Source organism: Patagioenas fasciata, chromosome 25 (genome assembly GCF_037038585.1).
Source record: "Patagioenas fasciata isolate bPatFas1 chromosome 25, bPatFas1.hap1, whole genome shotgun sequence".
NCBI classification, from domain to species: domain Eukaryota; kingdom Metazoa; phylum Chordata; class Aves; order Columbiformes; family Columbidae; genus Patagioenas; species Patagioenas fasciata.
Genome location: NC_092544.1, coordinates 4,964,469 through 4,989,442, shown reverse-complemented (window position 1 = coordinate 4,989,442; position 24,974 = coordinate 4,964,469). Strand labels below are relative to the sequence as shown.

Sequence of the window (24,974 nt, the reverse complement as noted above, 5' to 3'; positions counted from 1 at the left end):
GACACCAGTACCTCTTCTCCTGTATCTAAAATGTCTGATGCGCGCGCTGTTCCGCGCCCTCCTCTGCACGTTTTCCAGCCATCCGTATTTCCAGCAAACAGGTAACTCTACATGTACAACGACGCATTTAGTTCTCGGGCTCATTTTGCCTATTTTCAGTCCTTCGAAAAGCAAAGAGTTGTGACACTTGAGCCTGATGACAATCAGCACCTGAATATCTGCAATAAGTCCCTTTATTGATGGGGAAAGGAGACACATCAGTGCTCACTCAAAATGTGCCCTCAGACACACAGCTAAAGGCCAGGCCTGGCCTATACCAAAGCAATACTGACCATAAATCGATAATTCACCGTTTTCGGCGCTTTAGCCGCAACTTTGGGTTTAATTGTTTTGTTGTTTCGTTGGTTTCTTTCTTCTTATGGCTGTAATGCACCCCAGAAACCCCACATTCTCCATCTAATAAAGAATCCAAAGAGCCCCAGTTTTGAAAAGGGCCAAAATTAGCCAGGAACAAACGCATCCTCAGCTCCATCAAAGAAATCATTTATACCAAAGGGAAAGTCACATAACCAAAATAAACAGCAAGCCCATTGTGCAGAGCGAGCCCTGCCACTGTTCCGACAACACAGACTCTTATTTCCAGGCCGCATAAAACATCGCAAGCAAAATAAACCCAAGGTACAAACAAAATGCCATCGCCTCCTCTTTTGTTCCGGGCACAATGCAACAAGGGCCGGCTGTCTGGGGCCGCGCTCCCACCGATGCGGGGCTGCCACCCAACCGCCTCAAGGTCACGGCCGGTTCCGGACGAGGAGAAGGGGGCCGAGGAAGCGGCGAGGCGGCCGTGGGTCCGGGGCTGGCAGAAAAAGCCGAGTGTAAAAGTTTATGAGCTCATCAGGATTGTTGTACCATTACATCAGAGGCAATTATAAATGGCCAAGAGCAGGAGATGGGGAGCCAATCAGATCACAGATAGGATGTCAACCTAAGACCAACTGTCTCCTGGCTTTGACAGAAGGATTTTACCTCCATAATTCAAATCCCAAACCAAAGCGATCTGCACTCGCTGCTCCCATCGCCGAGCTGTTTACCAGCGCTCCCAGGCGCAGGCCCCGACCCACGGCCCCGCGCGGGGAATGTGGCCCCGACCGGCCGGGTCGAGCCGCGGCCGCCCCGCAGGACCTCGCCGCTCCCCGCCGGGCGGTGCGGACCCCCCGGGGCGGGGGCCGCCGGGGGGAACCGGGCGGCGGGGCCGGGGCGGGGGCGCGGATGGCGGCGGCGCTGCCGGGGCCACGCGTTGGCCCGGGCGGGCCCGCCCGCAGCCCTGGTCCCCCGCGCCCGGCCCCGGCTGCCCCTCGCCGTCCTCCGCCGGGGCCGGCCCAGCTGCTCCCCGCCGGAGCCCCCGGAGCGGGCCGGGGCCGCGGGGAGGAACGGCGGTCGCTCGCCGGGAGCCTCGCACAAAGGCTGGGGAGGGAGGAAGGGAAGGCGGCGAGGCAGCCATTTTAGAGCGAGCGAGCAGGCAGACAATGGCAGCTCCCTGGCAGCGCCGGCCCGGCGGGGAGAACCCGCGGGAGAGGCGCCGGCCCCCCACCCCCGGCCCCTCGCCCCCCGCCGCCCCCGGCCCGGCCCGCTCCCGGCCCGGCCCCCCCCGGCGCGCCGGCCGCCCGCCCGCCCCACGCGGCCCCGGTGTTACCTGCTGGCTCCTGCCGAGGGACTGTCCCCCGCCGCCGCTGCTCCCGGGGCTCATGGGCGCGTGGTGGCTCCTCGGCGGGGCCCCGCCGGCCGCGGCCCAGCCCTGGCTGTTGCCCCCGCCGTACTGCGAGACCATCTCCGCTGCGGCCGGGCCCTTGGCGGCGGCTCCCCCGTCCTGCGGCCCGCCGCTATAGTCGCCCCCGGGGTACCCCTGGTAGCCGCGGGCGGAGCTGGGGGAGGTGAGGAGCTGGTTGAGGGTGGGGGTGGCCGTGGGCTGCGGGGTGGCGCCCCCTCCTCCTGCGCCGCCGGCGGCCGAGGGCCCCATGACCCCGAAGCGCTGCTGCTGGAAGGCGGCGGCGGGGGACTTGGCGCCGGCGGCCGCGGGAGCGGAGCTCTGCGCGCTGCCCCGGGGGGAGCTCAGGGCGTAGGCCTGAGGGGGAGGCGGGTAGGAACCGGCGCTGCGCCCGGCCCCGGCCGCATAGTAGGAGTTGTACTGGTGGTTGGGGAAGCCGTGCTCGGCGCCGCCGTGCGAGTTCTGGGGAGGGGGCGGCCCCGCGGGGGCTCCCGCCGGTCCCGGGTAGGACTGCTCCAGGCCCCCGCTCTGCAGCGCTGCCATGCCAGGGCTTTGTTGTCCGCCATGTTGGTGGAAGGCAGCGGCGGCGGCCGCAGCGGCAGCGGCGGCGGCAGCAGCCTGGGCGCCCCGGCCGTAGGGCTGCCCGAAGCCGTAGGCTGGCGGGGGCAAGGCGGCCGGGTGGGAAGGGGGAGGCTGCTGCGGCGGCTGCTGCTGCTGCGGCGCCCCCACCCCGTCGCTGCTGCTGCCGCCGCCACCGGGCGGCTCCGGGAGGTTATTGTTCAGGGTGGCGGCGGCAGCGGCGGGCCTGGGGCCCGGGTTCCCGTTCGAGCTCTTCAGGTCGGACTCGGCCCCTGCGCCCCCTCCGTTGCTCTCGGCCCCGTCCTGCAGCTCCTTCCCCGTGGGGCCCTCGCTCTCCGCCTGCTTCTCGCCGCCGCGCTCCGCCGCCGCCTCACCCCCCGCCTCCTCCGGGGGACAATCCCGCTGCTGCGCCTCCGCTTTCTTCAGCTCGGATGGAGCCGGGGCGCCCAGGCTGCTGGCGGCGGCGGGGGCGACCTGAGCAGCCATGATCCCCCCCCTCCCCACCCAGCCACCCCCCCGGACCGGTCCCCCCGAGCTGCTCCCTGCCTGGCCGGCCGGCGTGAGGCCTCGCTGCTCTGCTGCTCCCCGCTCAGGCGGCGGCGGGCTCTTCAGGGCAGCGGGGGCTCATTCCCCCCCGGCCTGCTTGGCGAGGCGGGGAGGGCTCCGCTGGGCTGGGCTTCCCGGGGCCTGGCCCCGCTGTACCTCCTCGGTTGCAGCCGGCGGAGAAAGGGGAGGAGGAGGGAGTGGGGGGGAAGGAGGAGGAGGGGGGGACCCGGGACGGGGCTCCCGGTGCGGGAGAGGCGGGAGGGAGGGAGGGGGACACGGCGGGCGGGCGGGCGCCGTCCCCGGAGCCGGGCCGAGCGGCGGCGGGGCCGGGCTGGGCGAGCCGCGCGGCAGCTCCGACTCTGGTCCGCGAGTGGGGCTCAGTCCGACACGAGGCTCAGCACTGCCATTTTACCCAGCGCCGCGGCCGCCTGCCAAACCCGGAGCGGAACGGAGCGCGGCCCGGACGGGAGCCTCCCCCCCGTGACAAAGGAGGAGCGGGCCGGCCCCGGCCGCTGGCGGCTCCGGCGCGGCGGAGGCTGCCGCTCGCAAAACCCGCAGCGGATCCGCGGAGCCGAGCGCGGGGCCGGTGGGGCGGGCAGGGGCGCAGCGGCCCCGGGCCGGGAGCGTGGGGGAGCGGGCGGCGCGGGGGCAGCGGCTTCTCTTACCGTGGCGGGCCGGCCAGGCGACGTCCTGCGGCGGGAGGCCCGCGGGGCAGCGGCCAGGGCGCAGGGCCGGCAGCTCTGGGGGTTCGGCGGGGAAGATGGCCCGTGGGTTAACCAAGCGCCTCTTCTTTGTCCCTAGAAATTCCATTTAGAATTAGCCTTTGCAAACTCTTAGCGGTTGTCATTTCCTCTCCACTGGTTGTGTCCCTCTGGACGAGGCGTTGGCGGCGCGCCAGAACTATAACTGCACACACGGACGTCCAAGAAAGTCCGGTTCCCACTCCTGCCAAAGTGACGGCAGCGGGCACCGGACCAGGAACTCCTTCGGGGAGCCTGGATGGGGACAACCAAAACCACCTGAACGTGTCTAGACACAACACGTTGAGCAACGGGACAGGATGCTCCGGCAATCACAAAGGGTAACGCAGTGCCGGAGCTCCCCAGCTGTCAAGAGGTGCACTAAGAATTAGGCCATCCGCTTCTGCAACCGTTTCAGACCCAGTTTCCCACATCCCACATCCCAGTGGCCTTTCCCTGAGCCGGGAGGAGAGAATCGTACCTGGAACTCTGTCCTGGACGCAGCCCGTCCTATGCCGGCAGGGTCTGTAGCTGCCTATTTGACTTCAAATGGTAGGGGTCTGCATGGAAAACACACAAAGATGAGTTACTTGGATTATAAAAACTAAGCCCTCAGAAATTAGGACACAGTGGCCTGGTAAAAATGGCAGTTCAGAGCTGGGTCCTATGTGCTGAATCTAGGCAGGTGTCTCCTCTGGAATACGGACAAATTTGGAAAAGTGAAGTTTAAGTAAATACAACTTTAAGGAAAGAGAAAACATCAGAAAACAGTGGGTGGAGACTCAAAAGAAGCTTCTGAGGTCTGCGACTGCCATTTTAGAACATCACCTCAAAACAAAACATGGGGCAGGAGTAACCCGTCACTGGTGACAAAAGCACAGGGCCCGGCCTGATGATCCGCGGGACACACCACGAGAAACCCCTTTGAACAACGCGGTGACGGGGACACTGGAGTCCAGAGCAAGAGGCACAGCACGGGAGTGAATCCGTGCCCGTGCTGTGTGCCTGTTACGGAGGAAGTGACACTATTGGTGTCCCCTGCTATCAGCTCCACCCTCACACTCATTGTAAAACTTATCATATAAAATATTTATCATCTAGAATGCAGGTGGCAGAACAACGGGGAATATTTGAAGCTGGAAAGTGGGAGGGGAGGCTGGACAGGGCAATAAATAGCAAATTTTTAAATGTATTCTAGAGCAATAAGCTGCCTGGTGGGTTCCTGAACAGCCAAACAGCAGATTCCATGCCAGCAAACTGGTCAGTTGGTCCTTCTCCACAGCTGTAAATAAAAGTATTAGAAAGAAAAGGGTCATAAACATAAATACATTGGTATTGTTGTACTCAAAGGCCTTTGTGAAGGTTGGAGCCCCAGTCTGGCTCTGGGACCTCACCAGGGAGGACCTGCGGCTTGACTGGTGTCTGTGTGGACCACAGAGCAGCAAAGCTGCCAAGATACGCTTCTTCAGAAGAGTCTGAAAACTGCGGAACGTGCTAGAACAGCTGATCTGCGTGCTCGCTTCAGAGGAGCCTCTGCTATTTGATCAAACCCTGGCTGCCAGAAAGACAAACTCCTTTAACACATCAGGCTCGACTCTCACAAGTGAGACCCAGTGGCTTTATTTATGTCTATAGTGAGCTATAGTGTACCACAATCCTTCACATATTTCATTTATAATCTAAAAAAAGCCCTGGAGATAATTCTGCCATTAAATCCCAGAACCATTTCAAGGAACCATCTCCCCAGCTCCACAGCAGCGGCTGTTTCAGGAAGCAAAGCCCCGCCATCTACCTGAGCACCACCAAAAGCTGAACAACCATGGTTCGGAGCTGAGGTGTCAGCTCCGGTGCCTCCAGATAAAGGCTCCATGATCACAACCTCTCTACGTGTGTCAGACTTTTGGAATCTTCTTCAAAGAGCGCTATGGCAGACTATGAAACCCGGTGTTGATTGTAATGTGAAAAGCAGACTGGATTCCCCAGCCACCCACACAATAAGGAGACACTCACTTTAGCAAATGTTTGTGAAAGCTGAAGCAGATTTTGGAATCTGCCTCATCAATGAGGCCCTGGCACTTTCCTAAACACTAAGGCGTTGGATGAAATTCCACCGATGGGGTTTGGGAAGCAGATGACAGCACGCTTCTTAATATTTCCACCTAATAACTGAAAATCCTCCCACCAGTCGTGTCATCCTGTGTTGCAACTACCACCTTTCCGGCTCCGCAGAAGCGGACGAGACTTTTGATGGCGAGGCTCTTTTCTGAGCCCCAGCGGTCCGTGCTGAGCAGTGTGTAGCCGTCCTCTCCTCTCCTCTCCTCCCCAGCTCCCCAAGTGCTGAGCAGGCTTTTCTCCCACAGGCTCAGCCCCTGCGTGCTCAGATAGGCTGGGGAACCAGCTCTGCTCTCACATGGCACCGCAGCCAGCGCCGGCCCAGAGCTGCTCCTGACTGGAAGTCTCCTTCATGAAGGTGGCCATGCCATTTAATCCAGCGCTAAGGCAGTTTAGGAAACCTGGTCTAGATTAGAGTACTAGAAACAGGAGTAGTGTCCCCCCCCTGGAAAAAAAAAAAATAAAATAAGGCTCTGCCAACTGTGTGATGGCAAATATGGACTGAATCGTTGACATGGAAACCGGACTAAAGTCAGCAGCGCTCCCTCACGCTCGCACACACAAGTTATCATTATCCCAGCCTTCCAACCGGCTACAAACGTGGACTGGATTAGTACTGCAGGAACTGGGTAGAGTTGCTATAATAAAGTATTAACCGGCGCAACTAAGCCAGGATGAAAGGGGCTGAGAAGCAAGGAGTATAGTTGGGTGAAGGATGCTCTTCCATTTTAGCGAAAGGCACAGTGTGCTGAGATAAGCAGACTGGACCCAAGAACAAGAGACTCGTCTATTATAATTCATGGAGCACGCTGCAAAATATGGAATGGAGTAGGGAAAGCTTATCTGCTGTACCTCAGCTTCTCTGGGAGTAGTTTTGCTAAATAAAATTACATTTCCTGCAAATACATTTAAATTTGCCCACCCCATGCTTTCCAGTATTTTAACCACTGTCATATCTAGGTTAAGCGCTCTCCTTGCAGCTTTACAACCACTAAGATTAATATTATTTGAATTATTTGTTTGCTCCGAGCGGCTCATGTGCTGGGCATTGTGTGAGACAATGCTTATTTATCCCCTTAAAAAGTATACATGTCAAGATCTTGTCTAATGTCCCTGTCCAGGCTGACACAATGGCAGAGGGGCAGGGGAGAGCTGGAGTTGGAGCAGAGGGAACTGTTTGCTGAAGGCAGCAGCAGAGCTCAAAGGCAGGAATGGATCCTCCAAGGGATTTTTGCTGCTTTCCCAAGAGCCAACACCAAAGGTTAAAGAGGGAAAAGGGAGCGAGCCCCTGGCCCAGCCGCGCTGCTCCGCTCTGTGCGAACATTTGACAGGGAGCTGCAAAACTTTGGGTGCATATTAAGAGGAAAGTGGACTCGGCCTGACTCAAGGAAATGCTTTTATTTTAGCAGCCCTCGCTGGGAGGAGGGGAAAAGGCGGAGCGGATTTTCCGGAGAGGAAGGGACGTGGAGAACAACATCCCACGGGCTGGGGACACGTCTGGTGTCCCACGGCGCTGCCACACGTCCCCTGCGCATCTCCCACCTAAACCATCCCCGGCGTGGAAAAAGCAGAGCAGGTTTGGGGGCATACATCTGCAGATTCAGGGCTAATCGAGAAAAGCAGCTCTCACTGAAAAAAAATAAGCCTGGAGATGGAATTGAATAGTTCTGAGAGAACTGAGAGATGTTTGGAAAAGGGACCACGCAGGGAGGAAAACAACATAAAGCGCAGGGAAAGAGCAAACTGCGTTTATTGCGTACGGGCGGGTTTGCACACCGAGCTCCACAGCCGCCCTCAAACAGCAGCGCTGGGCAGGAAGAGTAAATCTACTTAAAAAACCCCATATATAAATCAAACAAAACGCGGAGCAGAGTTTCTAAAACCCCCTGCGCTGGATCAGGAGCCAACCGTCTGATTTCCGACAGAATCCCACCAGGTTTGGGAGCTGTCGGGTGGGCTCGCAAAGTGCTTCACACTGCAAACCCCGCTCGGAAGAGTTAAAAAAAAAAGGCTTAAAGGTGCCAAAAGAGAAAGAGCTCAACTCTGGGCCTGGATTTTCCCACTGAAGCAAAAGTATTACCCTGTTTCAAGTACTTGGGAAGTGGTGATGATGTGCAGGGAGGGGAAAGCAGCAGCGGGTTCCCCTGCACAGAGAATCTCCCAGCAGCCGTCCCTCTGCTTCTCTGCTCTTTTCAGTGGAAAGTAAAAGAAAATATAGCTATATATTCGCTCCCGTGAAATTCTGCCCTCTTAAAGTGTATTTTTGGAGAAGTTGGGGTTGAGGCGTCACGGCTGGGGCAGGGAGGGGGCTGCTGCGGGAAAGGCAGGCGCTGAGAAAGGAGGTTTTTTTCCCCTTTTCACCAGCTCTGGCTCTGCCATTTTCATTTTCCCGAGGCAGGAGGAGGGAGCGCAGCCACAGAACAGCCTTGCGAGGAAGTTTCTCACGGCAACTGCGGGCTGGATCTGGAACGGAGCCTTTTGTTCCCGGCAAATTCAGCAGGAGAGAGTTGGGAGCTTGCTGAAAAAGGGATAAAAAAATACAGCCTAGAAATAAAATGGAGGGAAGTAGAAGAGAGGAGATCGTGCTGAGCTCAGATTAACTCTGTTCTCTGCATTTATTTAGAGAGCTGGCGTGGTGGCCTCAGGCAGAAATCCCTCGTTATGTGCATGGGAATGAGGGAGAGACCCAAGGCCAGGCCTTGCTGGGCAGGAAGTGGAATTTTCCGAGGGGTTCACATCCTTCGCTGTGCTTTTTGCCAAGATTTTCTCTCCTTGCTGCCTCCTAGAGACATCGGGGGAAAGGCCTTGAAGATGGGGCGTGCTCTAGGTCTGTTTAAACTGAATAATTAAAGGTAGGGGACACCTTGCCCTAGAAATTACAGGGAGGTCTGGAAAACAGATGCAACTCTGGGTATTCCCCTCCTTGCCCTCAGTTTCCTCTTCTCCCCAAGGAGTGTTCAAACACCATGATCTCGGAATGAGGTGAAAAGGCAACAAAAAAAACAAGCCCTCCCCCCCCATAATTTAATGCTTATACACATATACAATATAGCCTATATTCACGTAAACAATTGGTTTTGTCTCCCAGTAAACACTGCTAATTCCTCACTCCAAAACCACACGCGCTCTTTGCATGTGCACAGGCTCCAAGTGCCAAACGCTACCAACTTGGCTGAATTAACCCTCAAATCGCTGGCAAACGTCAATCACTTAAACAGTCCCCACGGAAGGTGGAGCGGAACTTCAATCCCCTCGTTATTTGTACACTTGGTGGTGGATTCAAAAAGCAAGAGCCTGCTGACGATGAGAGCTCGCGTTTTGCACAAGTTTGGGTTTTCTGGTGCGGCGTCCTGAAATTGGTTAAAAGTGTTAATGACCATCTCGGCGCGGGCAGGAGGGAAGCGGCTGTGACAGCAGCTCAGCGAGACACCACGTGGGAAATCCGAGTTCGGGATTTAAATGTGCTTTTCCACTCTGGCCATGAGGGACCGAGAGCCTTAGTGGGGGGAAAAATCAAATAAATAAAGAGCAGTTCCGTGCTGCTCAGAAGCGACCTCTGCGGCTGTCGGAGGAGCGAAGCTGAGCAGCCCCGAGCCGCGGGCGCAGGGCAGATGCGGCACCGCCACCGCGGCTTCGGGGTCGGGGAAAATCAAAAAGCATAAAAAATGGCAAGGGGAGAGACACCCACCAGGGAAGCGCAATTGGCTGAAAAGCGTTATTCTGCGCTTGGTAATGAGGAGTCCCACCCCAGCGATCCGCACTGGCTCTGAAGCGGCTGTTTTAACGTGTGGCTAAACACAATGATACTCCGCAGGGTGCACAATTACCGAGTCTTGTGCGCGATCTCCAGGTGCTGGAGACATCTAGCGCCAGATTTTCAAAGGCTCCCGGTGCCCAAACACCACTGAGCTCTCCCAAAAAATCCCAGGACAGTTAGAGGAACCCCCAGGGAGCGGCTCCCGGCCCAGCGGGTTTCACCGACCTGGTCCCGGGTTCGGTTTGGCCGGGTTGATGTGGGACGGTGGGAGCATCAGGACTCACAGCCAGGTCACCGCGATTGGATCTCGGTGGCTTCCTTCTGGAGCATTTAATAAAATCGCCTCGCCATTGGGGAGCTCTGGATGGCCTGTAAAAGTTTAATAGGGTAATGTCATAAGGCATCACACAGGAATTTCAGTTCATCGCATTTTTTATGGTGGTATTAACTTTTACCTATTTGTGAGTAATTAACAGCCTGGCAGTTAAGATTTAAAAACAGTCTCCCCTCTTCTTTCTCTGCTTTTCTAAACGGGTCCAAATCCAGTTTACCTCTGACATGACATCGACCACGATAGAGGCGAGGTAAAAAGTACAAAACCATGGGTTGTCCGTGTATGCAGGAAAACATTAAACCCTCCGTGTTAATTAACACATCCATTAAAATACGTATTATTTTTCTGTGGCTATTTTGGGGTGTTCTCCCCCCTCCCCAACTTTGTTTTACTAAAGCAGGGAAACATATACTCAAACCTTGCCTGCAGTAGATGCTTTTTTTTTTTTTAAACGGAGCCCAGATGCTGGTCAGGATTAAGGTTACACCAAACACATTCTACATTGCCATTTTCCAAACAGAATGAAGCAGATGGAAAAGATGGAAGAGGATAAAGCAGGAATGGAGCAGCACAGAAAACTGCCAGCCCTGCACTAACGCAGTACAGGGGAGAGCGCGGATGCCGGGAGAGACAGAGAGAAACCAGGCGTATCGACTCTGCACGTCGCATTCCTCACAATTAAAAGAAGCATTTGTAATTAAACGGCTGTCAGAATTTGTGCGTTAAACCTTATATTTAAAATGGGGAAAGGAGATTCAGTTCGCTGTAGTCTCCTCAGGGCTCAGTCCTAGAAGATGCGAAGCCACTGGCCTCAGGCCATCCGAGTACTTAAGTCTATGCGTAATTTTAAACATCAGCAGTCCCGGGGATTTTGAGCATATACTCCCTTAAAGTTAACCATGTACTCAGCACTTTGCAGGAGCCGCCCAGAGTACTCATATCAGCTCCTAAGTCAAGAAAACAAGCATCTGTACCTCTGAGAAAACAAAGAAAATCTTGTGAAAAAGGCCGAAGATTTTGTTGCTTTCTAAAAGACACCAGTTCATCAGCGCTGGGAACTCAGATCACACCGCAATCGAATCTCTAGGGGAAGTCAGCTGAATCCGGGCTTATTTGTACAAGATCATCACCAGGCGAATTCATTCTAGTATTTGCGGTGAAGTTCTACAATGGTGTAGTTTCCTCAGCACTGCGACTCAATCATCTGATGTGCTTTGAAAATCTCCTGCAAAACTTAATTTTAAGAGATTTTGTTGATATTCTGCAGGCACACACATAATACAGAGAAAGAACACACCAACTATTAAATATTCATGCTATGGGGGGAGAACGCACTTAGTAACATCGCTTCGTTTCAGACGTACAAAGGCAGGCACAAATAACTGATAGAAAATGTCATAAAATTCCAATATTCCACATAAACAAGGTGTTGACCAGCATTGAAACATTTGATTGTGAACGGGTCAGACTGCAATTCTACTCGTGCACCTTTCAACAGTCATCCAGAAATGTGTATTTTCCAAATATCAATTCTGTAATCTAACCCTCATGGGGAGCTTTAGGACTTCACACACACAGGGCTCTGCGTGCAGGGATGTGACCGATTTTTGGCTTTTAAGGCCTCCAGCCTGTCATTTTGTTCAAACATACACGCTATAAGATTCCCGGCTTCACGAGTTATATACTTCGGTGAAATTTACTTGCATTAGAAGCAAAAAGTTAAGCACATTCAGACCAGCTTCAGTGGAACTTTTGGAATCCAGCACTGGGACTGTAAAACATGGTCACTTTGATCTAAGTTATCGGTGGCTTCTCAGAGACCCGCAATCAAACCTCGGCGATGTTACTTTATAAAGGCTCATACTATCACACACACCTCCAGTGGAACGAAGGCTTTGGTCAGAACTCTTGACTTGCCCTGTAAAATAGGATCCTGAGCTCCAGACATACTGAAGAATCATTAAAAAGATGTAATTTTCAAATATTTATTAAAAAACAACCAACAAAACCCTCAAACCTTCAAGGGTTGCTGCTTTCATTCCTATATTTATAACAAGGTACCTGAGTGAAACGTGCTCAGAAAGATTCATAATCATTATATGTGCTGGTAAGGAGTGTAACAACATATTTTAGGAACCAAAGTGTTTGAAAGTATTCATTTTTTGTACCTCCAGGAAACATAACGAACCACCTGGGTTTTCAGTGGCACAGGTCCACGTAATCATCCGACCCTCCAGATTCACCTTCTTATTGTATTGTTTCACTTATTTTGTCTATTCTTAGACTGTATTTCTTAAGGACTACCTTACACATAGATGTGGAGTCGTCACAACACTTCACTTTCTGTTTAAACACAGGAAAGAGAGCAGGAAATTATAGTGAAGCAGCATGAAGAACAAAACTTCGGGATGTCAGTGATGGTGTTGGAATGATCCGCTGGTGTGACCAACAGGATCACAGAGTCCTGGGTTCAGCTGTCATCTGTTAAGAAGCTTCTTAGGGTGTTTTTAAGGACTTTGCAATACTTCAAAACTCACGACTTTTCCTGCATCGATAGCCACAAAGCAGCATCTTTGAAAATACAAAAAAACCCCTTCAACAAATAAAACATGAAGCTATCGTTGAGTCGTGATGCAAGTAAGTGGGGTTTTCTTACTAACGCTTCTAGGGGTACAGAAATAATCTAAAATTGACATCCTACAAAGTCTTAGAAAGTAATGTCCAGACAACTAGAAACTAATTAGCCCGACCTCAATGAGATGTAAAATTTAAGTTATTTTTCCCCTGGAGGGGGGAAAGATGTAGAGGAAAATAACCAAATAAAATGCAACCTAGGTTTACAAAGGCAATCACGCCAGACAAATCTGATGTCTTGCTTTGATAAGAAAGCAGATTTTTCTTGGTAAAGGAAAACACAGTGGATCTCACCCACCTAAAATTCAGCGAGGCATTTGATGTGGTGCCACATGCGAAAAGACGAGTTAAACTGGAAAATATGAAGATTAGCGCAAGAAAAGTTCCGTGGGTAAAAATGGCTGAAAACCCCATCTGAATTGTGTTGAAATGGGAACATCTTTGGGTTGGAGAGCTTTAAAAGCTCTTCCAGCACCCACCTCAAAACTGGTGCTATTTATTGCTTTTAAGTTATATTAGCACAAGGAATTGAAAGAAGAGTTAATATAGGCGGTTAGTGACAACAATGCAATACAGAAAACTGGAATATCAGAACCAGAGAACCGGATGAGGTTCTGGAACAGCACAGGAATCCCCAGGAATGGGCTGGAGGAATGCGGTAATGAGATTAATGCAAAGCACAAGGCTGTTCACACAGGGACCAACCGCCAAAAAGATCGTAAACTGGGAGTTCATCATGGTTAATAGGAAAAGGTAAAGAAACAATTGTTTATTGTCACTGCGGAACATACAGACACAGTATAGAACTTTGATAGCTTTACCATTGATTTCCTTGCTTTGCATCAGTGAAATCAGAGGAAAAATCTCTTTGCAAGATTAAGAAGATACATTTGCGGTGGTTAAAAAGTATTCAGATACTATAGTGAAGATCGTCACGAACATCCATTACAGTTAGTCATTCTGTATTTACTGCAGCGCTTGAATTATATGCAATAAATAAAATATGTAAGCAAACATCAAATAACAAAGATAAAAGGAAAATCTGAAAAAAAAAATCATGGAATGAGACAGGGTTTGAGAAGGCAGGTTATATGATTTGATTTCTAATTAGAGCCTGCACCACGGTGCGAGGAATTGGATTGAGATGGGCAAAAGTGTAAGAACCGTCCACAGGAAAACCGAACACTCTGCTCAGTTCCCTGTTAAATTCATCCGGGTCAGAAGAGCATGAAGAAGCACGAAATGCAGAGTGAATCATACATGGGCTGACCTGGGCCTGGAGTGTGCACAAGCTATCATCTATTTCTTTCCATCTAGGATTTCTTTATCTCTCCAGACAAAACATACCTGCTTTAGCAATACTTTTCATTACCAAACAATCCATGGCTGCCCTTCTTGGGATTTTCTGTTCTCACCTGTTTGACCCTGGAGATGGTTCCCGCTATTCCAAGCGTCTGGTGTCCCACGCTGTCACAGAGCCCTTCCTTGTATCTGCCACCGCTGCGCGTTCCCATAAACAACAACAGCCAGGGACACTGAGCCAAAAAGCGTCTTCAGTTTTCCAGTTTGCTTCTTTCTTCACAGGCCTTTCAGATTTAACTTGGGTTCATCTCAACTCTAGCAACTATGTCTATTATCTTTTAAAAGGGCCATTAACAAAGTTATTCTGCTCATCTTGTGAATAGCAGGAGAGTGGAAAAGTCTAGCAAGAAAATGATAATCTAAGACTCGTGCTTTCCCCACTTCTTACAGATGTTGTACAAATCAGGGCAAGCTCAAGTTTCTGATGAGTTTGATCTGAGAAGTTTTGTAAAACGATTGTACATTCATTCTACATCCATTCTATGGTAAATCACCTACGTTGATGAGCGAGGCCATGTACAACCATTAAGAAGTTGTTCTCTGTGTTCATAAATTTATTCTCCTGGCTCGACAGACTGTGTTTGTTCCTTGAACCCCCATAACTCTTATTTGATTCACAGACTGTACCTGTGAAAAGCTCTTGGTAAATTCTTATGCATTGCCAAGCTTTATGACACAGAAGATCAGCACCTTCTCCACACAGACACATAAAAAAATTTGTGACAATACCCCTGACACAAAACTGGCTGGTTTTCAGTTGGAAGTAATCACAAATTATACTTTTCCACAGATAGCATGTTACGGAATGTCTTTGTTTTGTATTCTGCCTCTGCAGCGATCTGCATGGGTTTCTAGGAGCGCGATTTTGTCACCCCCGTGTTTGATGCTGCTCCTGGGCACCCCAGTTCTGCACCAGTACCCTGTGCTATCCGTCACTGGTGGGCTGCACCCACAACAGTGGAATCCAGAGGGATCCTGGACACAGGTAGCAGGTTGGTTACATTTCACTGTCCCTCTTTGTGCATTTCTTCCGTTATCAAAGTAGCAAAAGCTCTAGAACCACAGAACCAAATCCTTCCACCCATGCCCCCTCACAGGAACACGCATTGGAATGGATTTACCAGTTTCTTCTTCACGCAGCCCTTGAGCATTTTGAGAAGGAAGCGGCATGGGCAACAAAATCAATGGATGCAGGTAGAAAAGGAATAATAATTTGTTAGGTGACCCACAGAATTCTCACATTCCCAATAATTCCCTGTCAGCGCGCTGAGAAAGAAAACCATTCAGAATAGCACTCCATGGGATAACCGCTCAGAACATTTGGAGAGCTAAATTAATACGAGGAAGAACCGTGCACCCGATTAACAGTGAAAATACCTTAAATCAGCATAACAAAGTGGGGTGAGTGTACTTGTGCTCAATATAGTTAAATAGCTGTAATTAGATCAAACAAACGAGCTGGATGTATCATCCCTTTGTAGGCATGGCCTCAGAAGGTAGGTCAGAGCCAAGTTCAGTACAACAGTTGGAATAGTGCAGCTTTTATCTAACGAGGCACAGCCACACAGACTCCGGAGTAAATACTTAGGAGAATTTCTGAATTCCAAAGAAAAAGAGTTTATAGAGAAGACAGCATTCCTTATTATTAAAGAAGGTTATTATTAACCTTAGCTTTTGTCAGTAATAAAACCTCCCTAGTTGATTTGATAATATACCTTTTGGATAAAAAAAAAGTACAAAATTTTTAGTTACAAATTCATTTATGTCAGGGCATTTGAAGGTGTTTATTGAGTTCTCTCATCAGTTAAGGTGTCTACACAGAAAGGGTGAATTCTAATTTGCTTTGTTCTTTCAGAAGATTTTAATTAAATGTTAAGAAAATAAACTGGAACAACGTTGCATGCAATATGGTTACTAAATTTCAGAGATGAGCAAAACATAAGGTAGCAGATGGTATCAAGAGGATATACGTGAAGAAATGTAAATAGTAGGGAATCTCACAAAATCAAAAACGTTGAGGCAGAACTGAAAGCATGTGCAGGACCCCTGGGAGAGCAGAGGAGATGAAGTAACAACGGAGCTGAAAGATATCAGACTCGCCTTCCTCAGAAATTACAAAATACCAACAGGAAGCTCTGATCTATCAGAAGGAAAGACTGATCGTAACTAGGGGAGTCGAGACTGTTTTGAAGGGTCCTTACAGTAAATATGGAAAGAGTGGAGGAAACAAGGACAGAGTTTGCAGGTGCTGGCAAATAAATTCATCAAACACTCACTGAATCAAAAAGGACCCCCTCAGCCCCCAACTATTTCAGAATTATAATCAAAAAGTAATGAAGACATTATAAAAGAGCTAATAGCAGAAAATAACCTTGTATTGAATAAAGACAGGATGAATTGTTTAAATTAGGCAGAAGACCAAACAAAAAGCAGCTTGGTAACTAATCAGAAGAGCTGGAACCATCGGCAGCAGCCACAGCGTTACTATGGGCTTGGGATGAACTGTACCTGTACATGAGCATTATCTCGTACGGAACCTGCGCTCCAAGTCACACGAGTTCTTGTATCTGCACAGATTTCTGTCTGGTAGCCCTGTCTTCTATGATATAGCGAGTACATGATGACATAATGACACATCTGCATATCATAGCAGAGTCTGGGTGAAGACCAAGAAGGTCTTTATCATCTTTTGATAAAATATTATCAATAACAGATCCATACTGTTGAAGGGAAGTCACCAGATATTACTTTAATGTACTTAAGGGCGAAGCGAGGCACACTTGAGAAGTGGGGCTTAGCTGATGATTGCAATTCACTTGAAGGAATAGTTGGAAAATGGTTAACTATTCTAAACATTTGTATTTAAAATACTTATTAGAAATTACAAAAAAAAGCAGTTGCCTCCTCTTTTTCTGCAAGATTTGTCCTAGCCAGTGACAGGTCTATGAAATACATCACTTATTTATGAATTTGTTAGAATTAATCCCAATGAATATTCTACCAAATATGGGAGATGGGGAAGAAGAAACTAAGTGACCTGGTGTTACAAAAGCACCTACATTCAGAGTTTGAAGAGCATTTCCTTTGTTTGCATCAAAAATATTGTCATCTTAAAGATGTCTCTACATGCCGCCTCATCTCCAACAGAAAAGCCAAAAATGCAATAATATGAGGTGGATACTGAAACACCAACAGAAGAGGGTGCAGACTTTGGCTGACAAGCCTCAGGAATTGCAAAGAGCAACGGCTGGGCCACAAATTTTCTTAACATGTCGATTTACTAATCACCAAAGATTAAACTCAGTGAATACAACCTGGGAAGCTGAAGAGCTGCTGGTGTCTGAGGTGGCCCTTCCATGCAGCTGCAGAGAACACCATTCGGGCTCAGGAAGTAACGGACCTTGTTCTGTGAACTGAGAGAGCGCTGAGAAGACACCGAATTGCCCAACAACCTGCCTGCAGCTGGCGAAAAATATAACGGCACTCTGAGCACCAGAAAAAGCATAACAGAGAGCAAATGGCAGCACCGTAGGCAAACGACAGCGTCAAAGAAGTACGAGACAACTCTCTAAATACGCCGCGTGATTTGTGAGCCCACAAAGTCACCCTCATGGTGCTCCCTCCGTCGTGAAGACCATTTGGTGACAGGTCGCTCTTGCTGTCTCACACCAAGCACGTTTCTGTAGAACACCACAGCGTTCATTGAGTCTAAATCGCAACTATTCTCATTTTGTATCTCCTTCTGCCTCGAGTTCAATTTGTCTGGGTGATTTATGACGTGAACTCGGGCTCTGCAAGGCTTCTCGCCTTCTGAATGGAGGAACGACTCAGATAAGAAACAAATCTTTTCCGAGTTAATAGAGGAAACTGGACTTAACTGCATCTACTAAGGTATTTATTGAACATCTAAGCCAGATGAAGCTTAGCACGTTTAATACACATAAAACCGCAGATAGCTGCTAGGAAGGCCAGGAAACAAAACAGATTCACAAGTTTCTTAATAATTTAAATCATGCCACTACAGTAACAGAAAAACAAGAGTTGCTGGCAATAGCAATGGATTCCTATCAACTCCAGCTTGCTGCTTATAGCAATGCACACAAATTGCAAAGCAGTTGGTTAGGTACCCGTAGGTACCCTCGGACCAAGGGGCTGCTACATCAGAATCAACGTGAATACACAACCCGCAACAGGCACCTCGTTACTTTTGTGGCTTTTGATTTCATAAATGGTCTTAAGATTCTTTGTCATGAAAGACGTTGGATATAATGACAGGAAAAAGAAGAGCGCAGCTTACGGGCCCGGTCCCGAAAAAGACGCGTGTTCTTTGATGGCTCAGCAGTTGATGAGGGATCATCAGCACTTTCTAGATGGAAGCCCAATGCTAAGAGATAATTTGCAAGAAATAAATCTCTATGGTATAACTTCAACTTATCGGTTCAGAAAAGACCAGGCGCAGAATTCTTAAAACGCAATGAAATCACTGAATTAAAGATTTTAAGCGTAAAAACCATTATTAAGTCATCCAAGTCCATTTACAATTACGGATGGTAAATCCATCTACTCCAGATGGGAAGAGGTCACTCTCTTCTTTTTCCAGGGCAAGTCTATGAATAATTTGAGTGATTAAAGCTCAAAGCAGGTGTGAAAATGAAAAGGACCAGGAAAGCACATGGGAAAGAAACCACACTCACATGAAGATACTTGGCTTTCATTCCGGAATAAAGAAAGGCATCCTCCATTCCCCAGTCCATACAGCCACCAAATACAGATGAGGTTTTTTCCAAAAGAGTTGTACTTTTAAAGGCACATTGAAACCTTATTTTTACTTTTTAGGTCTTCCTTCTTCCATCGGAGGTGACCTAAATTTTGAGCTGAAGCATTCACAGGATCCTTGCTTGGAATATAAAACAACGGCAAAAACATCAGGCTGCAAAAGAGGCAAAATAATAGGAAGGAAAATTACAGTGAAGACCTGCCCGAATAATAGGAGGTCACAAACGCAGCAGAAATAGATGCTGAACTAGTGCTATCCAGAGACAGTGGACACCAAGCGATCGCATTCACAGAAGCCTTGCAGAAGGCAGGTGGGCAGGATGTGAATCTCAGCAAACGGCCACAGTTCTGGGAATACCCAACAGTTCTCAATATTTCCCCCCCAATATATCGCTGTGTTCTTTATGCAAAAAAATGTCAGTGATACCGAATCCAAAAGTCTCTTGTTACAAAAAAATAAAACTTGAGAGATTACTAGGGCAGTGTTCAAATTGAATTAAACAGCTACAGAAAGGGAAATGTATTGAAAACACATAGACAACCAGGTAAATCCATAGCATAGACTATAGAACATTCACACAGCTCATTATTTAAAAAAAAAAAGTACTTGCAGATACTTGTGTTTTGGTTTATTTTATCATCTTGAACAGCCAACAGAAAATAAGATTATAATCTGTGCCTTTTTAAAATTCCATTCAACAGATGTTCATAAACAGACTTGAGCCAAATTTCAGTTCCCCAAAAGGATATTCAGCCAGAGAACTTTTACAAATGGATGATAAAGTCCCGCTTTTTCCTTGTAATGATTGCTTTTCTGAGATATCAGATCCTCTCTTAGCCTCATTACAAGTTCCCACCAGCATAAAATGCATTTTTCATTTCCATTTTCTATAGTATTGTTTTCCAAAAATGGCCTTGACGTTCCCAGCACAAGACAACTCTCCTTCACTCTTTTTTTATGTCATCTCCTCAATATGGTACGGAGTGCTCGTCTCAGTGACAAGGCTCTGTTCTTTTAAAAAGATCCAACCGGTACTGATAAATATTTACTTAATGTAAGAAAAGAGGAATTCAACAATTAAGTATTAAAATTACAGAAGAAAAGGTGCTTGGAAAGGCAGAGCTGTAAGAAGTTCAGTCCTTTTTACGAGAATGGCTGCTCAATAGCTCCTTTTGGGCCACAGCGAGATGACTTCTTTAAAAGCACAGTCTAGAAAAAGCCCCAAATCACAGAAATTTTAAGTCACCTGAGGATTTAAGATGTGATACAAAATTAAGAAATATCAGGACACATAATGAAAATGGTGGAATGGAAACACTGTTGCACTCACTTGTCTATGTGAAAAGGGGAAGGGGGGGCTGAAGTGAAAGGTTTTATTTTTACTTAATTACTCTGAGTGTTCACTGGGGGCTCCTTCCAAAGCGTATTTTCTATTTGGACTGAAATGCAAGCAGGATTCAGCCTTGATCTTATTCCTTATGACAATACATTTCTTAAATCAGAAGTCCCACAACTAGAACGTTGACACCACCGCTACTGTTCCTCCAGCACCTGAGAGTCTCTTATGTGTTATTAATCTGTTAATCCAGGAAGCAGTTAGCATAGGGGAAAAAAATAATTGTTTAAAAATAAGAAAACAATCTAGAAAATATTAGGCTTGTAGCATCTTTCATCAAGGATTTCAACGTGCTTTGAAATAAGAAGTCTCAAAACACTTCAAAAACCCAAAACCCGCACAAGTTTAAGGTGTTTTGAAAATGCTAATACATTAATTGAGTGAGCATCCACCTGTGATGCAATTACAAGAGTCTCCTACTGCAGCATTTCACACGGATTCAATCCACCTCCTGGTTACAGCTTACAAGTTTGTGGTATGTAGAGGAACAGCAGAGCTGGTTAAAGATTTTCTCTTGCTTCACATACTCTGCAAGCTTCTCATTAACTCATACATGACTTTAATCAGTGCTGAAGCACACGCTCCTTTCAGCAGGCATCAGGACTGCGCTGGGAAAAACCTCACTCATAAAATATTATTCTAACTATGAATTAGTAAAGAAAAAGGCAACCTTTTTCTAAAGTGACTGCTGATTTTCATATATAAAGGGTTAAACCGACCTCCACTGATCCACAAGAGGTAATAAAATACAACTTTAAGGACAAAAATGGAGCACTTCAAGAGATTATTACGAAGAGCCACATTCAAGATGATAGGAAACAAAACCTTATTCTTAAAGCACAGATGCCTCCAAAACAAGAGATCACACGTTTTTAAAAGCACACTACCAACCCCCTTATAATGAATAAGCAAAACGAAGGGGGAATGAGGGTGCTTTTTGTCGCAGGGCTGTGGAGCTCAGAGGCAAGGGGACATTGAGTGGCGGTGCTGGCAGAGCCAGCTGCCTGCTTTGCACTTCTGCAGGGCTGGGGAGCTGGTATTGCTGGGTGGAGGGGGGGAGAAAACAAGAGTGAGCCTGAGAAAAACCCATCAGAGCTCCTGTCCTCCCCTTTCAGCGTTAATGGGAGGGATGCGAGTCTATGGGAGCTGCAGTGGGGGATGGGGCTGGAAGGGGGTGGGGAGAAGCCGAGCGAGGCCTTACAATCAGCAGCAGCTCTTGTTCTCTCCCTCTCCCTTTTCAGCCCTAACAGGAGGATGTGAAGCTCATGTAGCCGGGGATGGGATGGGGGAAGCCGAGCAGGATCATAGTTTAGCTTTTGTCCTCTCTCCACAGGGTTAATAGGGGGACACGAAGCCTGTGTGACTGGGACAGGGGGAGGGGATGGGGGGTGTTAAGGCCTCAGATCAGAGTTTCTTGCCCTGCTCTCCCCGCAGGGTTAACGGGAGGATGTGAAGCTCTCGTCGAGGGGCAGCTTTTGGGATTTGTGGGGGCTTGTGCGAAGACAAACATCCGGGGCTGGAAGGCAGGGGAATGGCGGGCAAACTTCCCTCAACGTGGCGGTGCGGTTCGGCAACTCACAAGGGCCGTTTCTCCAGAAAAATAAGCCAATAAGTTGCCCGTGGCCACCGGAGGGGTGGGGTGAGCCAGCGCCTTATCTGCAGGGCACAGAGCCCCGGCCTGCCCGGCGGAGGGAGGGCCCAGGTGCGCTGACAGAACCTCGGGCCCTCACTGAGGGGGTGGAAACACCGACTCCGGTGCTGCGGGAGAACGGGCAGCCCTGGGCCCGCCTGGAAACTGCTCTGAGGGCGCTCACCTGCCGGGAGGACACCGCGTCGTGCGAGGCGGAGGGAGGCTGAGGCACGACCCCAGACCCTCGCCCCTAAACCAGGGGGGGAAAGTTTTCCCTCAACTTTGCCGCTCAGCCTCGGCCGGGGGAGCCGTGAGGCGGCGGCCCCCCCCGCGGGAGGGGGAGGGGGCGCTGTTCCCGGCTCCGCGCCGCGTTTTCCCGCTCACCCCCCTCCCTCGCGCAGAGCTCCCCGCGCCTCCTCACTCCTCCGCGCCGCCGGATCCCTCCGCCGGAGCCGGCGCTTGGTTTTTTTCACCTCCCCTCCCCCCCTCCGCTTCCTCCTAACTTATCCCGGCCAAGGCCGCGGGGTGAGGACGGGAGAAGGAAACACTTTTCTGCCTATTTCTATAACCGCGTCCCGCTAAGGGAGAGCTGGGCACAGCCTTTTGCAGCGAGAGGGAGAAGTGGCGGTTGGGACTACTTGGCGTTCCTGCCACGGTCTCGGCGGAAGGAGCTCGCTGTACGAGAGGCTGCGCGGTGCTGCGGCTCTTCTCAGCGCTTCCTGGAAACTCCCGCTTAGGAGCGAGAGGGGGGGCGGGAGAGAAAGAGTCCCGGGTCGGGAGCGGGGAGAGCGGGGGGGACGCACGGCACAGCCCCCTCCCCGCCGCCGCACCGGGGTCACGCACATGCAGGCCGGTCAGCCCCCCAGTCCGCTGACAAACCGGTCCCCCCACCCCCTTCTTCCTGTGCAGATGGAGCATGGAGAAGTGAGGGATAAACTCCCTCATAACCGCCGTGCAGGCTCCGGGGGGAGAACACCCCTTTTTCCCTTCGCAACCCAGGGAGCGCCACTCAGTACCCACGAAAGAGCGACGGGGAGCGGGAGGGGGGGGCGAAGAGCCCCAAATCCCGGCCTTGGCGGGGGGGCCTGGGCAGCAGCCCCCTGGGTGTGGGGAGGTAGCGACCCTCCCGAACCGCTCCGGCTCCCGCCGTGTTCCCGGGGCTCTCGGTTCCCCCCGCGGGCCGGGAGGGCAGCGAGTTCCTGCGGGGGAGGGGAGCCCGAGTTTGTAAATGGAAACATTGGTACATAAGCATTTAGCACAATCGGGTTGGAAAGCTCCGGCTGCAAAGGGCTGAGAACAAAAAAAAAAAAAAAAAAAGAGAGGAAAGAAAAAAAAAGTGAAAAGCCTCTCTTTGCCGCCCTCTGGCTGCGGAGTGCGGCGCGGAACCGGGGGCGGGCGCTCGACTCTGAACTCTGCTTGTTGCTGCTTATAGGGGGCTGTGGAGGGACCTGCCGAGCCCCCCGGAGACGGGGACACTGCGGGGACAGCGCCAGACACCGCCCGGCCGGCACTGAGCTGCTTGCTGAGGTAGCAGAAAGAGAACTCACGTGTCTTTTTTTCAGGTGAAGAAATTGAAGAAATGGGGCAGCCCTCACACCCGGGTTGCTTTGCTTGCTGTGGATACAAGTTGTCTCTTTTCCTGTTCCTTTCCCCTCCTTTTCAAACAACAGGCTTTCCTAAGGGGCTAAAACTCATTCCTGTCAGACTTAGCTAAAGGTTCTGCAAGTTACACAATCCCAGAGTGTCAGGGGTTGGAAGGGACCTGGAAAGCTCATCCAGTGCAATCCCCCCATGGAGCAGGAACACCCAGCTGAGGTTCCACAGGAAGGGGTCCAGGCGGGTTTGAATGTCTGCAGAGAAGGAGACTCCACAACCTCCCTGGGCAGCCTGGGCCAGGCTCTGCCACCCTCACCCCCAACAAGTTTCTTCTCAAATTTAAGTGGAACCTCCTGTGTTCCAGTTTGCATCCATTGCCCCTTGTCCTGTCACTGGTTGTCACCCAGAAGAGCCTGGCTCCATCCTCCTGACACTGCCCCTTTCCATATTGATCCCCAGGAATGAGTCCCCCCTCAGTCTCCTCTTCTCCAGCTCCAGAGCCCCAGCTCCCTCAGCCTTTCCTCACACGGGAGATGCTCCACTCCCTTCAGCATCTTGGTGGCTGCGCTGGACTCTCTCCAGCAGTTCCCTGTCCTTCTGGAGCTGAGGGGCCACAACTGGACACAATATTCCAGGTGTGGTCTCCCCAGGGCAGAGCAGAGGGGCAGGAGAACCTCTCTGACCTACTGACCACCCCCTTCTAACCCACCCCAGGTACCATTGGCTTCCTGGCCACAAGGGCCCAGCACTGGCTCATGCTCATCCTGCTGTCCCCCAGGAGGCCTTTGAGAGGCCTTTGGGGTCTGCATCTTAGTACTTGCATTATTGAATGAGACAAGAGTACAAATACACAGTCTGTGCAAACCACCAAAAAAAAAAAACAAAACAAAACAAAAAGGACAAAAATCCTGGAAGGGAAAGCAAGCGTGCTGATCAATGCCTGTAATACACAGACGGGCACAATAAATAAATAAATACTGTGTGGTTCATTAGATATGGGCTTTAGTGATTCTGCTGAACAGTTAAATACTTACCTCTGCCTTCTCTACCTTGTTTCCTTTTCAAGCTCATTTCTCCAGCTCTGCCAGTTCCCAGAGTTTACCGCCCTTTAAATGTGGCATTTTTGATCCTCTCTGGTGTTGAAATGCAACTCTTGACACAAACCTCCCTGCCTTCCTCTGCTGAATCCGTGAGTTTCAGGGATGCTGGGACTACTCAGGGAAAGCAGGCAACATGTAATGAAATTATGTGGAAGAGAAAGATCCATTATAGCAAGTAGATACCCGTAAATCCTGTTAGCGACCAAGCATTTCCATAGAAACTTCCCCATTCCAGATGCCCGGCACCTTTCATACACTTCATTTCCTTATCCCCATTCCCTAAATTTGTATATGGCTTCATTTACATACCTGAAATCCAAATGTAAATTGAGGGTGAAGGTTTGTCCGTGACCTCCCGATGTCTTTGCTGTCTTGCTCATTGGTTTTAGCTCTCAATTTTGTAGTTCAGGGTCTACCGGGAAGAACAGCTCCGGCTATTGAGGACAAAGAGGGAAATATCTATCAGCTTTCCGCTCCTCCAGCGGTCATTTAAAGGCGATCTGTGCTCTGGCTGAGGCCTCATCTCCCTTTTAACATCTGACTTTGAGTTAGTTCCTCTCTTTGTTGTACTTTTATTATTCTGGTCTTTGTACTCCAATCAGTACAGAATGTCTTGTAAATATATGTATTTACTCTGTCAGTCTTC

At 50.0% G+C, this 24,974-nt stretch overlaps 1 protein-coding gene and 2 long non-coding RNA genes across 4 annotated transcripts in view; 1 reads left to right on the top strand and 2 right to left on the bottom strand.

Annotated features, from left to right (window-relative positions):
- ARID1A (AT-rich interaction domain 1A) overlaps positions 1 to 3,229 on the bottom strand; it is a 54,155-nt gene extending 50,926 nt beyond the window's left edge. Inside the window, exon 1 of one of the 2 annotated variants that reach the window (XM_071799170.1) lies at positions 1,694 to 3,229. In XM_071799170.1, the coding sequence (XP_071655271.1) occupies positions 1,694 to 2,830 (1,137 nt within the window). In that variant the 5' untranslated portion in view covers positions 2,831 to 3,229. The remainder of the gene's footprint in view (positions 1 to 1,693) is intronic. The other variant, XM_065857448.2, reaches the window with a different exon arrangement.
- Positions 1,692 to 6,645, top strand: LOC139825624 (uncharacterized). The gene is made up of 2 exons (XR_011735815.1): positions 1,692 to 1,931; positions 3,692 to 6,645. It is a non-coding gene; the product is annotated as an uncharacterized lncRNA (long non-coding RNA).
- LOC139825625 (uncharacterized) lies at positions 4,108 to 22,029 on the bottom strand. Its single transcript, XR_011735816.1, has 3 exons — positions 21,817 to 22,029; positions 9,725 to 9,868; positions 4,108 to 4,190 (listed from the first exon to the last, which is right to left on the bottom strand). It is a non-coding gene; the product is annotated as an uncharacterized lncRNA (long non-coding RNA).
- Positions 22,030 to 24,974: the final 2,945 nt, after the last annotated feature.